We start from the raw sequence: 17,242 nt of genomic DNA on the forward strand, positions 1-17,242 counted from the left end.
TATACTTATATGATTAATGGTATTAATTAATTAACAAATTAATTAATTAACAAAGAAAATATACTTGGAAATACATCCTAAAGTTCTTTTTTTTTTTTTTTTAAAGATTTTATTTATTCATTTGACACAGAGAGATCACAAGTAGGCAGAGAGGCAGGCAGAGAGAGAGAGAGGAGGAAGCAGGCTCCCCGCGGAGCAGAGAACCCGATGCGGGACTCGATCCCAGGACCCTGAGATCATGACCTGAGCCGAAGGCAGCGGCTTAACCCACTGAGCCACCCAGGCGCCCCACATCCTAAAGTTCTAAAGAGAAAACTTTTGGACTTGTCACAGAAGATATTTTTTCTTCATTTTCAAGCAAAAACTGTACTGATAATAATCCTTTTGTTTTATTTCAAGCAAAAACTGTGCTGATAATAATCCTTTTGTTTGAAATTGGAAGTTTGGCCTCTAAATGTGGAAAAGTATCAAATCAACTAGTTTATTCTGGTTTCCTTTATGGTCTTACGCTTATCTTTTTTTTTTAAAAGATTTACTCATTTGACAGATAGCACAAGCCGGGGGAGCAGTAGGGAGAGGGAGAAACAGACTCCTCTGCAATCAGGGAGCCTGATGTGGGGCTTGATCCCAGAACCCTGGGATCATGACCTGAGCCAAAGGCAGACACTTAACCAACTGAGCCGCCGAGGTGCCGCTGTGCTTGTCTTGTAATGAAAACAGCAAGTTCTTCTAGGAAAGGATGGAAACTATTATCAGAGCCTCTAAGAAACATTCCACCCTTCTAAGGCAGATGAGAATCTGTCCATAGAGCTGAAAATCTTCCTTTTCTGGGTACAAAATTTCAAAATAGCTTTTCTGCACTTCTGTTTGGGAATATACAAATGCAAAACTTTTTTCCTCATCTTTTTTTCTGAAGTGATTTGCCTTTTCTTAGGCAGTATGTGAGATGATATTATATAGGCAGGGTTTGCCCTTGCAAACCCCTGTGGCTGTTTCAAGATAATGGAGAAGCGGGAACTATCTTCTGCAACCGGAAGGTTGGATCAGTACCCAGGACCCCAGCCTGTTTGCCTTTAAAAACAGTAATTCTCACTTTCAGTCTCTGTGGTGGTGACAGCTGTTATCAGCAGTCTTTTAACTAGTATTTGGTGCATAAACTGTACTTGAGTCTCTCAAACTCTTTGGTTCCATTTCTGTATCTTTTTTTTTTTTTTAATTTGAGTGTAGTTGACATACATGTTACATGAGTTTCAGGTGTACAACACAGTGCAACAAGTTTATATATTATGCTCTGCTGACCACAGGGGTAGCTACCATCTGTCACCATACAAGTTATTACGATATCATTGACTGATATTCCTTATGTTGTGCCTTTTATTCCCCTGACTTACTCATTCCATAACTGGAAGCCTCTTTCTCTCACTCTCCTTCACCCATTTTCCCCATCCTCCTTCCTCCGCCCTTCTGGCAACCATCAGTTTGTTCTCTGCATTTATAGGTCTGATTCTGTTTTTGTTTGTTTGTTTATTCACTTGGGTTTTTTCGGATTCCACGTATGAGTGAAATCATATGGTATTTGTCTTTCTCAGTCTGACTTATTTCATTTAGCATAATATCCTCTAGGGCTATCCATGTTGTTGCAAACGGCATGATCTCATCTTTTTTAATGGGTCTATGATATTACACACACACACACACACACGCACGCGCACACACACCACACATCTTCCTTATCAGTTTTTCTATCGATAGACCCTTGGGTTCCTTCCATATCTTGGCAATTATAAATAATGCTACAGTAAACATTGGGGTGCATATATTCTTTCAAAATAGTGTTTCTTTCTCTGGGTAAATATCATATGGTATTTCTGTTTTTAATTTTTGAGGAACCTCCATGCTGTTTTCTGCAGTAGCTACACCAATTCACATTTCTACCAGTAGTGCACATGAGTTCCTTTTTCTTCAAATCTTCACCAACACTTGTTATTTGTTGTGTTCTTGATTTTAGCCATTCTGACAGGTGTAAGGTGACATCTCATTGTGGATTTGATTTGCAGTTCCTTGATTAGTGATGGTGAGCATCTTTTCATGTGTCTGGTGGCTATTTATAGGTCTTCTTTGAAAAAATTCTGTTCAGGTCCTCTGTACTATTTCTATACTTATTTCTAAAGACAGACATTCACTTACTTGAGACTTTTTTTTTTTTTTTAAAGATTTATTTATTTATTTGACAGAGATTACAAGTAGGCAGAGAGGCAGGCAGAGAGAGAGAGGAGGAAGCAGGCTCCCTGCTGAGCAGAGAGCCCGATGCTGGACTCGATCCCAGGACCCTGAGATCATGACCTGAGCCGAAGGCAGCGGCTTAACCCACTGAGCCACCCAGGCACCCTACTTGAGACTTTCTAAAAGCAGCTTTTGAAAGAGGCTGTAGTAGCAAACAGTTAAGACTATATTTAACTGTTCAATAAATTTCTTCTTAATTATTAAGAGCAAAGTGGGAAAAGTTGAGACTGCTTGGGACCTGAAAAATATATGTATTAAAATGGAAAAAAACAGTTTCAAATATCAGAAGACTATAAATAGTAATAATAATAATTGGACATCTATATAGAATTATTAACACTTGAAGAATCTCAACAGAGGTATATGAAATTTCAGTGTACTAATCTTGCTACTTTTCAGTAGGTTTGCCTTTTTTTTTTTTTCAAAACAAAAAGCTTCCAGTGTATTTAATTTTATCACACTCACACAAAAAGATTTTGTAAAAGGTTACCAAAAATACTCCCAAATGACCAACAGTCTTATTCCAGGTTATTGATATTTATGTCCCTCTCCCTTATGTTTCTGCTCCCCCTCCTCTGACATCAAGCATTAATTGCATTTTCATAGACTGCATTCAACAAGTCAGTGAGCTGTGCTGGTGTGTTCAGTCTTCCCACACAGATCATCCCTGCAGCTTTGTTCATGTGCAGCTCTCTTGGCCACGTTGAAGTTGTCCAGTTTCTTTCTCTCAACTTCAAAGAGTCTTTTCCATTAAAAGGTCAGATTTCGGTTAATTATCCCAAATACACAATCTTTTCTAGAATCTTTTTTCCACTTTTCAAAACTGTTGAGTTATGACCCTAATTAACTGTGTGGAATCTTGTAGTGTGTTAATGCTCACAGATGAAAAGTGATTCCAAGAAAGAAGAGATACTAGCAGTAAAAAACATCCCTGACACCTGACAGAGTCTGACATGTAATTAGTGCCCCATGACTATTTATTGAACCAATGATGGATGTGTCAATGGCTAACATTCATTACTTACAACCTATCATGCCCTTAGACTAAGGACTTTCTCTGTATTCTTCATAAATCCTCACAACAGCTTTGAATGAGCTGTGTACCTTAGCACATGCCTATTGTCACTGTACCCCAGCTCTCCTGTGTGAGTCCCCTAAGAGAGGTACCCATCAAGTGGGTCATGATCTGTTTGGATTTTTGCTGCCTGGACAGTTTTGTATTATCTGGAGAATGTCTAATATATATATAGCGTATCCCAACATTCATTTAACTAATAAAATAATAGAAAGATCATAGGTACATATAATAAAAAATAGATACCCAAACAGTAGTTTCTGTTTGACTTTGGAGTATGTCATATACGTTTCTCAATGCAAATTGCCTTTTCTGTTTTCTCATAACAATTGGGGATCTTTAGAGACATGACTTAGATGCTTTTGTCTTTGGATTCAAGAAGACCATAAAAGTATCCTTTTGGAGATTACAAGCACATATACACACATATTTGATATTTCATTTTCTATGTTTTATACACGATTATACATTGTATTTTTATGTATGTGATATATGGCATTGACATTTTAGAAATATAATATGTTACATTTTGGGAATATGACATCTTATTCTTCATCTTATACTATTTTTCTCCAGTTAGTCATGAGGGAAAAACTTTTGTCTGGTTCACCAGGATATCTTTGCATCTAGAAATATGCCTGGCATGTAATAAGCACTTAATGTTGTAATTAAAAAGCAAATGCTTTGGGGTTACCTGGGTGGCGCAGTCAGTTAAGCATCTACCTTTGGCTCAGGTCATTATCCAGGGGTCCTGGGATCAAGCCCCATGTCGAGCTCCCTGCCAGGGGGAGACTCTGCTTCTTCTACTGCCTCTGCCTCTCCCCCAGCTTGTGCTCTCTCTCTCAAATAAATAAATCCTTAAAGAAAAAAGAATGGTTTTGTACAGCTTAGTGACTATAATTAACAATGAAAAAAGCAAATGCTTTTCAGTAAGAAGCTTATTGGGGCCTAATTTTATTTGTAGGTTAGTGAGTGTTCTGGTTTATTTTGTTGTTGTTGTTTTTGTTCTACTTTAATTAAATATTCCTACTAATTTTTAGTGATTGGAAATCTAGATCTTATTTTTGTTTTCTCCTTTTTTAGGAAGAATCCCCAGCACAAGATAGAATACAGACATAGTGCAGTTTCAGGTAAGTAATTTTACCTCAGGTAACAAGATGAAATCTTCAAATGATTCTCTTGTTAAACCTAGATACAATTTCCAGTTATGTGAATTTTTGTTTAATGTCTGCTTCTATGGATTTGCTGATTTTAGTGGTTTTTCTTAGATTTAAAAAAAGTGGTAGGGGTGCTTGGGTGGCTCAGTTGGTTAGGTAACTGCTTTTAGCTCAGGTTATGATCCTGGAGTCCTGGCATCGGGTCCCACATCTGGCTCCCTGCTCAGCCGGGAGTCTGCTTCTCCCTCTAACCCTCCACTTCTCATGTGCTCTCTCTCTCTCTCTCTTATTCTCTCTCTCTCAAATAAATAAATAAAATTTTTTTAAAGTGGTAAATTTTTTGTATACCAGATGTTTTCTATAATCGTTGCCCAACAATATATATTTATCATTGTATCTTTTAGAATAATTTTGTTGGCTAGTATCTGAAAACAAAATCTCAAACTATCCTCAGTGATAATGAGAACTTACTGACTTATTTAAGTGAAAAAATAGAATAAGTGTGGATGGATTTAGACATTTACTGCTTTGGCTCATTAGTAATCTCAATAATGTCACCGATGACCCAATTTCCTTTCATCATTCTGTCTTTAAAGGGGTCATTATCATCCTAAGACCGGCTCCTCCCCACCACAAAGGGACTAGATGCATCCTTATTCAGCACCCATGTTTACATCTCGAGAGAGAGTGGATGAACAACTTCAGTTCTCACTATTCCTAGGAAGAATCATGAAATTTACTTTTTTTTATTGATTTAGATCATATTGTTACTCTTGAATGAATCACTAGGACCACTGATGAGTTTGAACCACCCCTGGAATTAGGATAGGTCACTTTCTTCAGCCACAGGGATCCCTGATAGAAACTAAAGTTTTGGAGGAAAGAGAGGCAGGGAGGGCAGATACCAGGGAAGCATCCATCGAATGTCCTTCAGTCTTAGGTGCAGGCATCTGTCCTACCTTCTCTTTCCCCTGTTCCAGACTTGAATACTTTTTAACTTTAACAAATTCTGGCTTCTTCGTATCGTTCATATAATGCAGAGGCCAATTTGGCACACAATATTTCTACCCACAGAATGAGAGAAGAAAATGCATATTCTGCAGGCTATTAGCACATGCACATGTGTGTACATAAACACAGCCCCTTTGTAACCAAGTGACAGAAGTAAAGAATTTCACCATTAAAGAATTCCATTTGAAATTTCTCACTGAAACACATTTTCGTACTTTAGTACTTCAGACACAGCTCATTTTATCAGAGCTCATAGGTTATAGAGGTTACACATCACGTGTTATACATTTTTTTACTGGGGCTGTATCCAATGATGTAGCATTTCTGGGGGTTAAATAAACTTTCTTACCAGCAGTCATGTAATGTTTGTTGATTAAAGCATATTTTATTAGCAAGATTTAACACTGTCCCATGAAAATGCATTTGACACATCTGTATCTTTATAAAAATAAGAACCAATTTCCTAAAAACTATCAATGCACATCAGGTACAATGGTTTAATCTGAGCTTTCTTTGAAAAGCCTCTTGAATTATCATTAGGGAATCTTCTGAAGGAAGAACATTTTTATAGCAACTAACTTTCTTTTAGAAAGGCTTTTTATCTCATTGGAAAGCCAGTTTTTATAAATGTAGGTATTTTTAAGCAACATTTAATTTTTTTAAAAAAAGATTTTATTTATTTGTCAGCGAGAGAGATAGAGACAGAGAGAGAACACAAGCTGGAGAGGAGAGGCAGAGAGAGTGGGAGAAGCAGACCCCTCACTGAGCAGGGAGCCCAATGTGGGCCTCGATCCCAGGACCCCAGGATCATGACCTAAGCCCATAGCAGATGTTTAACCTCCTTAGCCACCCAGGCATTCCAAAATTTAATTTTATATTTTTAATCTACTTTCAAGGTCAAATTGTTGAAACACTCTTCCTACTCTAAGACTTATAAATTAAGGTGTCTGGAGTATTTCCAATCTTAAATATTGGGGTCTCATTATATTTCTTAATTTAGAGTTATCTAACAGTGAATTCTAACATCCTAGTTTTTCTCATCTCCTGAATCCTTAAAGTTTAACATCACCCAAGATCTTAATCTCATTTATAAAGATTCATTATATACTTATTGATTCATTTATTATGTCTTCCAAACAAGCAGAGTTAACAGAGATCCATGAGAACTAGCTCTGGCTCTATATATTCTTGTGGCAAAGACGGTCTAAAATCTCTGAGGAAAGGGAAGAAGCACTTTCTGCTGGGTCTTATCACGGTAGACCTTGATGTGGAATCTAGGCTAAGTTGGTCTTTAAGGTGCTTAGATTTGAATCACCTGTGTTTCTTAGCTTTGTGGTCAGTAGATAGAGGATATCCCAGACAAAGTGAGGAATAGATCAGTGAAAGACACCAAGGAGGAAGATGGTAAGTGGTGTGTGGGGTTAGCAAGTGAATCAGTTTAACTAACATGGAGAGTGTCTGTAGTTAACTGTGGATGATACTAAAAGGTTGTATTGAGGCCAGATTACAGAAGCCCTTGAAAACTATACCAAAGATACAGGTGCATTGGCTTGGAATGGGGAGGCAGTATTTTATCCAAATCAAGTTGGTGACAATGAACAGTCAGAGTTAGAGTGGGGGAAGATTTCTGGATGTTAAGCAGTTGAATAAAGGGCCAGAGCTTGGTTGGCCACCCTGAGAATGGAAAGATAGAATTAGATTCAAGTGAGATTTTGAAAGAAATATCAGATTTGCAAACTAATTGGTTTGGGGCCTGGGGTGACATAAAGGAAATAATGATGACTCAGAATTATAATACAATTTATAAGGAGACTAGGGATGACATTTACATATCATAGAGATCAGGAGGAAGAGCCAGGTAGCTGTTGCTTTAATTTAAACATGTTGAATTTGAGGTGGGGTATCATAACTATGCAATGAAACAATAAAATTTAAGATGGTACCAATGTTAAAATAACTGCATTAAACTCTTAATATTTAACTTCTGATTGTAGCACTCCTAAAACATTTCTGTCTACAGAGTTCTTCCACACATGTAACAATTTATGTAGGTTTGTTTTTTTGTAGGTTTGACTGCAGTCATCTATTAAGCTTCTTATACATCTAATTGATTTAAAATTTCACTAACTTTCCACACTTCTTCTTAGAGTACTCTGGTTTTGGCACAAAATACTGAATGCATGAGCAATCAGTGCCAGGAAAATTTTATTTTATACTTTCTTAGCTACCTTATCTTGTTGACACATTAAAAAAATTATTATCAGCATTTTATTATTTGATTATTGGAGTCATTCTGGCTTTTGTTATTATGTGATATGCATTATTCTAGGCTATTGGTACCACCCATGGCTGAAAATTTAAAATGTTCTACTGATAGCTATTTTAATTTATCTCTGGTTCTGCAATGGTATGCACACATTTGTTTATATATACTTTCCTTTCAGAAGTAGAACCCAAAAGTTCTAGAAAGCTATTATGGAAATTAATGGAACTTAAATGAGATTCTATAAACTGATGCTTAGTGTAGGGAAAGCAGAGAGATTTGGGGTTACAAAAAAGGCTAGTGCAGTGGAATTTAAAAAGAGGAATAAACTTCATGTATAATAAAGTAGACCGGAATATACAAGCTGCTTTTCCAAGGCTAAAATATGAATACCCAACCAGTAGCTTGGTACATGAGAAAGATGAGTCTTTAGTAGTAAAATGAAGTATTTGAAAAAGTGTTTTCTTGTAGTATGTAGTAGATTTTCATCTTTAGACTATTGAGCTAAAATTTGTTTTTACTTAATGAGAATTAATGTCCTAATTAGTCCTCAGATTTACTGGTAAAGAAAGGACAATAAAATCTGAAGAATTATTGATGTTAAGCTATAAATCTGTTATGAAGCATCTCTTAGATGTCATCTAAGATGACAGTCTTAGATCCCAACACCAGAAATCTATTTGGAAAAATCAGCAATTTGGAACGATTTTTTTCTCTCTGTAAATCCAGCATTTCTTCCAATATGCATTTGACACATTGTACTCTTCACTAGCTCTTCAGACTGATGTTCTTAGGGTAAGAACTGACAGTGAAATTTTAACTGTAAAGAAAAGTTTAGACACAAATTTAGAAATTGTCATTCTGATGTGACACATCCTTCTACATGAGCAGAAATTAAGAAATTACCACAGCCTAATATCAAATAGTTAATCCGTTGTTGCTTTGAAGATGTTAAAAGAGTCTGTTACTTTTCTAAAGGTGGTTCTTTTCCATCATGGAAATGTAGCGTTACGCATCAGTTCTTCAAAATAAGTGCCCGCCTGTTTCTCCTGTGCTGCTTCATGCAGTCAGGCTGCCATCCCTGTGTTTCATATGACTACACTGATTTGTAGAGAAAATGATGATTCCTACTTTGGACTTAAAATTATAACTTGGGAGTCAGAAAAGATTTTTGAAGTAATTTAATCAACATCCTTTGACTCATAGATAAAAAACATAAATTCCATTAAGCCATTAAGTTAAGTGACTTGTGCATTGTTTATGGGCTTGTTTATGACATAGATCTTTGGGTTTCTACTTTCCAGTCTATCTTCTCTCTTAAGCCACAGCTGCTATTTAGAGACTTTTTGTTGGATGAGGGGGATGGACAATCACATAAAAATAGCAAGAAACTTCTAGGTGAAGATAGAGAGAAAAAAAATTGTTTCATCTGAGCTTACCTTGATTCAGAAGAAACAAGTGCAGTTCTGATTTCTTAGACACTCAGGAATTATATTTCAGGGGCACCTGGATGGCATAGTTGGTTAAGCACCAGACTCTTGATTTCGGCTCAGATCATGATTTCAGGCTTCTCCTTGGCTCCGTGCTGGGCATTAAGCCTGCTTAAGATTCTCTCTCTCTCCCTCCAGCCCTCTCCCCCCCAACACACACTCTCTCTCCCTCTAAAAAAAAAAAAAATCATATTTCAAATCAGCTAGCTATTATATAGGAAAATGTTATGTGTAGGCACTTATTTTTTTTAATGCAATTATATTATTAATTCTGTGGAAATCTACAAAAAAACTATAAAATTATGTTTTGTTATTGAGTTAAAAAATTAAACAACTCCTGCTATGTCTTCTGTTATTATTTTTGCACTTTAATAAGCCTTTCACCAATTTACAGTATCTGTACAATACTGAAGTCTTGGCTTGGGATGGTCTATGATGGGATTCCTCGAGTGTTGCCTGGTTCTTTTACCAGCCAACTTCCTTGTATGAGCTTTCTTTGAAGTTTTTATCTAGCAAAAAAGTGCTACTAGCAAGGTTTATGTGAACTTTTCTAGTTTTATCACTTCAAATCCAGATACCCAGCTACCATACCGTATGTTTCAGTGTGCCCAGTTGGAAAATACATGCATGGGTTTTGGGTTTATTTTTTTTCTCCTTGCTTTCCATGTTCTTCATATTCCTTTTGCATAAAAGCTTAATTGTGTGCTAAGGACAGGCATTTTATTCCTAGGTTAGGTGTTAGCCATATATAGTTCAGAGCCCTGCTTCCTGAGTTTATTCCTGTGATTCAGGAAATCATTGTAATAATTCATATCACCAAGTATGCTTATTCAAAGCATTTTCCAAGAAAGTCAGGTCTCACTGTCTGCGTAGCCCAGTTACACTGAAAGGCAGAAACTTGTTATTTTTCAAAAAACACCTTCAGCAAAAAAAAAAAAAAAAAAAAAAGGTAAACTCCCATCTAGATGGCATTTACATTGTAGAATACTTAAGGCCACTAACTGAATTTGCTAAAGAGGATCCATTGTAATTGATTCCAGAAAGATAATCACATGTCAGCATTTAATATCCTGTTAAGAAGTGTCCACATGGCATGGCCCTGCTAACACAGGACAGAGAGCTGACTTCGCCTTTGTCATGAGTTGGCTCTTCAGGTGCTTTTACTTAAAGCACAAAATACCTGTTCATGTGTAGTAGAGTGGATGAAATTTGCTACCAGCTGCATGGAGTTCTATTATGGATGGGTTTTTTTAGATTCTGAACCTTCTATTTAAAAGAATCATATGTGGGGCACCTGGGTGGCTCCGTCAGTAAAGTGTCTGCCTTTGGCTCAGGTCATGATTCCAGAGTCCTGAGATCGAGCCCCACATCAGCTCCTTGCTCAGCAGGGAGCGTGCTTTTTCCTTTGCCTCTGCCTGCGGCTCCCTCTCCTTGTGCTCTCTGTCCCGCAAGCTGTGTCAAATAAAATCTTAAAAATATAAATAAAAAATAAAAGAATCATATGATGTGATATTTATATAAATGAAGATTGGATAGCTATAAATAATTTTTTGAGAAAATAAATAACATGACCTTATTGCTCAAGAAATGAGCCTTCCCAGTAAACTGCTGAAGATTTCCAAGGTTCATTGAAGCTTAAAGCCCCTACAATTAGCAGGATTTAGATAAAAGTCTTTAATGTAACTCATTATATTGACAGGCTAGTAATTAAAAGTGTAGGTTATAATAAGAAGGGTTTCTGTAAAACTAAAGGTATTCAGCAGTTGATTTGCAAATTGTTCATCCAGTCATATATTTAACAAATATTTATATTAAGTGTCTTCTGTGTAAGAGGCGTTGTTGTAGGAGCTGAGGATACAGTAGAGACAAAGCCTTGCCCTTGTAGAATTTTACAAAGGTGGACAGTATGCATGTAAACAACTATGTGATGTCATATAGTGAAACTGCTGAGAAGAAAAAGTATGTAAGAGAACAGAATGGCAAGGGTGTGTTGGGTGGGAGGGACAGGTGCCATCTCAGATAGGATGGTGAAAGGATTCTGATAGTTTGACATGAGAGCAGAGGCTTGAAGGAGAGAGCAAGACAAGTGATCATCTAAGGGCAGACTTTGCCAGGCACGGGAAATGGTGACTCCAAAGGCACTGGAGATGATCCTGCTCGTCCTATTCAAGGTGTGGTAGAAAAAGGGTAGAATTGAAAGAAAGAGTAAGGAAGGAGTGGCCGATGAGTTCAGAAAATCTAGTTGTGTAGGCTCTTAGAGGCCAGCACCTGCAAGTCAGAACTTCAGATTTAATTCAGAGTGAGGTAGGAAGCTATTAGAAGCTATCTAGCTTCTCTGTAGAGAATAGATAAGAGTTGAAGCAAGAAACCAGTTAGGTGAACATTGGAATTGACTGAGAAAAGAAGATGATGGTGTGGAGAACCAGACAATGGAGTAGATAGAGTGAGAAGGGGCAGACAGTTTTTTGATGGCAGAGTCAATAGGATTCTCTTGACATATTGGGTATTGGGTTTTCAGTGGAGGATCTTCAAGGGTGACTCCAAGGTTTCTTGGAAGGTTAGAGAAGTCACAGGCTCAAGACTGATAAGAAAATGACTAGATTTGGGTGAAGCACCTCAAGAGCTGTGTTCAGGGAATATGATGTTTCAAGATGCCTGTTCCTTATGCAAGTAGAGAGAATCCATAGACGGTGAGATAAAGGAGAGTGGAATTCAGGTGGTAGTCAAGGCTTGGGATATACATTTCGGAATACAGGATAGAAGACTGGAGTGTGTTAGAGACTAGAGGTCCCAGCCAGAAACTCAAACACTCCCAAAATTTAGAGGTTGGGAAGACGAGCAAGAGCCAGGCAATGCTTGAGAAGGAATAGCCAAATAAAGCAGGAGGAGAACCTGAAGTTGTTTCAGCATTATATGTGTTTTTCTTGTGAATCTGCTAGGGTAATTTCTGAATCTGAAAGGAGACGGGTGTTACTGAGATGTCACATACTTATAAGAGAGAACTTCCAAAGCAGAATGGCCAGGAACAAAGCTGTGGACAGTCCTTCCTCTTCCCTCCTTTGCCATCTGCAGACTACCCTTGAGATGTGTTTTCAGTGTTTCCCATCATGAAAGTTTTATGGGAAGCTGAGATTAGCTAGACATAAAACATAACCTCAGGATGCTTACAGGAGATAAGAAATGTTTACAAATAAATAGAATCATAGATTTCCCTTAAGGCACTCGTTGCTTTTATGCTAATGAGAATCGTGCAAATCATTGTTTAGCCTTTTTAGCCTTGGCTACCAAGAGACTGGGGAGAAAGCTGACGCTCAATTTATAATAAGTATGTTAAAAATGAAACATTTGGGTTTTTATGTTCTTAATGTCTACTTTTATTTGTATTTTTTTAATGACCTCATTATAATCTGTCTCAGATCCTCTCTGGAAATGGAGGTATCAAGAAGAATGTAAATGGGCTGTGAGAGTTAAGAGGACAGATAAATTATCTTTTTTTTTTTTTTTTTTGTCATCCTCATTTCTTCCTCCTCAAATTTCTTGAGTTTCTTTTAAGTTATATCTGTCTGTTGCATATGAACATTTTAAGAAGTTAAGTAGAGCATATACAGAAGTACAAACAGTGATTTTTTTTTTTTTTTAACCCATACGTGTGGTGTTGGTCACAGGTATTGTCCCCTGCCATTCAGAGATTTCCAGATAGAATCTTCCTACTTGTTTCTTAAATGTTCCCCATCATCCTGGAGTTTCTTGCTGCTCATTTTAAAACATGCTTGTTGCTTGTCATGGAAAGAAAATAAAACAGAGTGGGCTTAGGGAAGAAGTGGAATTAGGAAGAGAATTGTAGTGTTATAATTCTAGTTTTATAATATTACTTAAAAATCTATAAATTCTATGATGATATTTAGAAATCTGTAAATTCTAATGGCTGTTCTCATAGCAATCCTGATATCTTCAGTAGTCACAGTCCCTGAAACAAGCTAAGATCTATTAAACCACACTTGCTGAAGTGTAGAGACTCATGTTTTCTCATTTGATCACAAACGTGGTGTGTTAATCAGATTGTGCTAGCTGTCCTGTGATCACAGACTGTCCCCAGATTTCAGTGCCTCGTGACAATAAGTAGGTGTTTTTCTCCTTCGTGTTATGGCTGCGTGTTAGCTGTGGCCTTGTCCAATGTGTGTTCTCATCCTGGAATCCAGGCTGAAGGATCAGCCTGAGCTGGGACACGAGGGAGATGGTGGCAGAGGGAAAACGATGGCCGCAGAACCCCAGAAAGGCACTTACGGCTTCCCCTTGGAAGTGGCACAAACTATTTCCACCCACTTTCCTTTGTCCAAGTGTGATGTCATTGGGGCTGATTAAATATAATCATATCACAGGGAGGGACAATAAGTAACTGGAGCAAGAGAATATTCAACCACCCCGAGGGTAGGGTAGGATGAATATGATTATGGTATTATTAAGGAACTGTTACTGTGATTCTCACAGGACATTTTAGTTTCAGGAGCCTCATGGTAGGAAAAGTTAGAATTCTAACAAAGTAATTTTAGCCCCCTTTCTAGAAACTTGTGGTGGTTAGTGCTGTCTTAAGTAAAAGTAATTCTTCTCATTAGAGAAAGACACTTTACAGCTGGCTATCTCTGCTCCCAGGTTTGAGTGGTGGTTAATATGTTGTGTGCCAATTTTTTTTTTTTTTCCCAGTGAGAAGCGTAGCAGATGAAGACAGTGATAATGTTGGGCAACCCAATGAGTATGACCTCAATGACAGCTTTCTCGATGATGAGGAAGAAGAATATGAGCCGACGGATGAAGATTCTGACTGGGAACCAGGACAGGAAGACCAAGAGAAGGAGGATGTGGAAGAGCTTTTGAAGGAAGCAAAAAAGTTTATGAAAAGGAGAAAGTAACTTTTTTCTGCAGTAATATATGGCTCACATTTATTCTTTATGGAAAAAATTCGGGTACTAACGAGGCACTTATATGATAATTGGTTTTTCTTCTTTTTATAGTTGTGACTTTGCTATTGACTCTTTGCAGATGAAACATTGACATGCCAGCCCTTGATGCAGTAGATGGAATTTGTTTTGTTGTCTTGCTTTTTCTCTCCTATTTAAAGCATCTGGAAATAGGAAGCAGACAGAGAGTTAAAGAGAAATAATTGATACTTTTCATGTACTTTGTGTTGGGAATAAAAAGTAAAAGCCATAGGTTGCACAAAACTTTGGCCTTGTTTCTTTTTTCCAAAGATTCTATCTTTCTTGAACACTAGGCAAGCAGAACCAGGCTGATGACATCATGGGTAGGAGAGCATGCCTCTTTTATTATTGAAGTCATTCTTTAAGCAGAACCAGGCTTTAGAAAGTGACAGCCGTCCTATAATGGCTATGATTTTTCTAGTACCCTGGGTATGAGCTTTACAATTTCATTTACTACTTTTGTTCTTTGAAACTTGGGGAAATGAGTATCAAATGGATGCTGAAAATATATTCAGCTAGACTACAGAAATGTTCACCCTGCAGGGAATGTTATTTTGTGCCCCACATCTGTAATTTACTCTATGTCCGAATTTAAAAGTAGAAAAATCCAAATGACTTGACAGTGTATAGACTCAGACTATTTTTTCAGACTTTTCAGACTAAAGTCTTGCATGGTTATTTTAACTCTCCATGTTCCGTCTTTACATTAAAATATCCTAACAGTTATATTTTCCATTCTAAGAGAACCTAGAAATTTATATCTTAAAAGAGCAAGGCAGATTTATATTTGTTTTCTTATTGTTTTTTAATGTCTTTTGAAGTTAATTATGTAATGTTAAAATTAACTTAAACTGTCCGAGACAAGATAAGTATTTCTTTAGACTATTATTACCTACTATTCTGACTTTCTCTCTTATATTTGGGAACTGATTTGTCCCTTCTAATGTCCCTTTTTTCTTGGGGGCTTGACAGGCCAATGAAAAAAATCTTTGAACTTATTTTCGTCCCTGCACTGACTTAATCCTTAAAGCATTTTTAAATCCACTCACAGGTATATCCCCAAATAATTGAAAATGTGTTCACACAAAAACTTGTACACAATGTCCATAGAGGCATTATTTATAATAGTCAAAAAGTAGGGGTACCTGGGTGCCTCAGTCAGTTAAGCATCTGACTCTTGATCTCAGCTCAGATCTTGGTCTCAGGGTTGTGAGTTCGAGCTTTGTGTTGGGCTCCCTGCTGGGCATGGAGCTTACTTAAATAAATAAATAAAAATAAAATTGATATAATAGTCAAACAGTGGAAACACCTAAATGCCTATCAGTTGATGAATGATGAACAAAGTGTGGCATATCTCTACAATGGAATATTTTTGTTAATAAAAAAGAAGTGAAGGATTGATACATGCTATAACATGGATAAACCTTGAATAGGTTGTGCTAAATGAAAGAAGGCAGCCACAAAAGGCCACATATTATACGAACAAATTTATATGAATTACCCAAAATAGGCAAATCCATAGAAAATAGATTAGTGGTTGCCAGGGGCCAGAGAAGGCAGGGATAGAGGGTGATTGCTAGTGGGTAGAGGGTCTTTTTATGATTGTTAAAAATGTTCTAGAATTAGTGGGGATGGTTGCACAATGCTGTAAATATACCAAAACCCACAGACTTTCAAAGGGTAGATTTTATGGTATGGGGATTATGTATTTTAATAAACCTGCTATAAAAAGATAATGTAAAAAGGTGACACTAGTTTTTCAGAAAGAAAAAAGCATTTAATCAGAATATGTTCTTGGCAATAATGTGATAGCTCATGGTAGCTTTTTTTTTTTTTTTTTTTTTTAAGAGGAGGGAGGGGCAGAGGGAGAGGAGAGAAAGTCTCAAGCAGGCTCTGTGCCCAGTGTGGAACCAAACATCAGTCTCAGTCTCACAACCCCGAGATCATGACCCGAGCCAAAATAAAGAGTCGGATGCTCAACTGACTGAGCTACACAGGCGCACCTCATGGTATCTGTTTTTAAGGATAGTTTGATGTGACTTCCATAATTATCCCGAAGACACTTTTCAGCATGCTATATAAATACATAACTTAATTGACTAGGGTGTTGTGAACATTCGCCACTTGTAATTGGACTACATTTAAATCTGTGACTTACAAAATAGAAGGAAAACTTATGACATTAGCTGGTCAGTGGGTGCAAGAGCAGTGTTAACAAAAACTTGATTCTTTTCAATAATTGCCATCCTAAACAGTGTTTAGGAGCCAACGCTTCCTATCATGGGTGTTCACAGAATTTAAACTGTATCTCAGTCAAAAATTGTCATATAGACCTTTGTCACCGATTTGTCATGGAAAGCAAATGTTTTTTGTTGACCTCTCGTGTGTTTGTGTGTGGGGTGTGGTTTCTATGACCTTGGGAAGCTAGACATGAAGATTTTTCAGTGACACCCATACACTGATTCTATTTTTGCCCCAGGTTGAAGATGGCCTTGTCAGTGCTATTGGTTTCTAAAACTGGAAGATCCTGTGGTTGAAAACATTCATTTCACGTAATGAAAGCAAATAGATTGGGAGCATAGTTTTCCAAGAATGGTGACATAAAGCTGAAAATAAATAGACAGTGACTTTCTTCTAATTAATGTGTGCAGAGTTCAATGTCACCAACACACCCCACAGTGGGAGAAACCACATGCTGACGTGCTGCCCTGCTCTGTGAGACCACCTTGTTCCTATTAAGTTCTCTTTCTTGAGTAGGAATTTAAAATGGTGTGTGTGTGTATGTGTGTGTGTGTGTGTGCCTGTGTCTATGTATGTATTTTCCTCCTGCCAGGGCTCCTCTACAATAGATACTAAAAGAAAAGGGACTGCTGACATTATGACCAGCTATCCTAATACAATCTATAAACTTTATTATTTTTTTTTTTAAAGATTTTATTTATTTGTCAGAGACAGAGGGAGAGAGAGCGAGCGAGCACAGGCAGACA

General features: G+C 37.2%; 1 protein-coding gene across 1 annotated transcript in view; it reads left to right on the forward strand.

Annotated features, from left to right (window-relative positions):
* APLF (aprataxin and PNKP like factor) overlaps positions 1 to 14,498 on the forward strand; it is a 78,493-nt gene extending 63,995 nt beyond the window's left edge. Inside the window, exons 9-10 of the mRNA XM_032352305.1 lie at positions 4,442 to 4,488; positions 13,981 to 14,498. Coding sequence (XP_032208196.1) covers positions 4,442 to 4,488; positions 13,981 to 14,186 — 253 coding nt within the window. The 3' untranslated portion in view covers positions 14,187 to 14,498. The remainder of the gene's footprint in view (positions 1 to 4,441; positions 4,489 to 13,980) is intronic.
* The last annotated feature ends 2,744 nt before the right edge of the window (positions 14,499 to 17,242 follow it).

The sequence above is a fragment of the Mustela erminea genome, chromosome 7 (genome assembly GCF_009829155.1).
Source record: "Mustela erminea isolate mMusErm1 chromosome 7, mMusErm1.Pri, whole genome shotgun sequence".
Classification (NCBI taxonomy): Eukaryota; Metazoa; Chordata; class Mammalia; order Carnivora; family Mustelidae; genus Mustela; species Mustela erminea.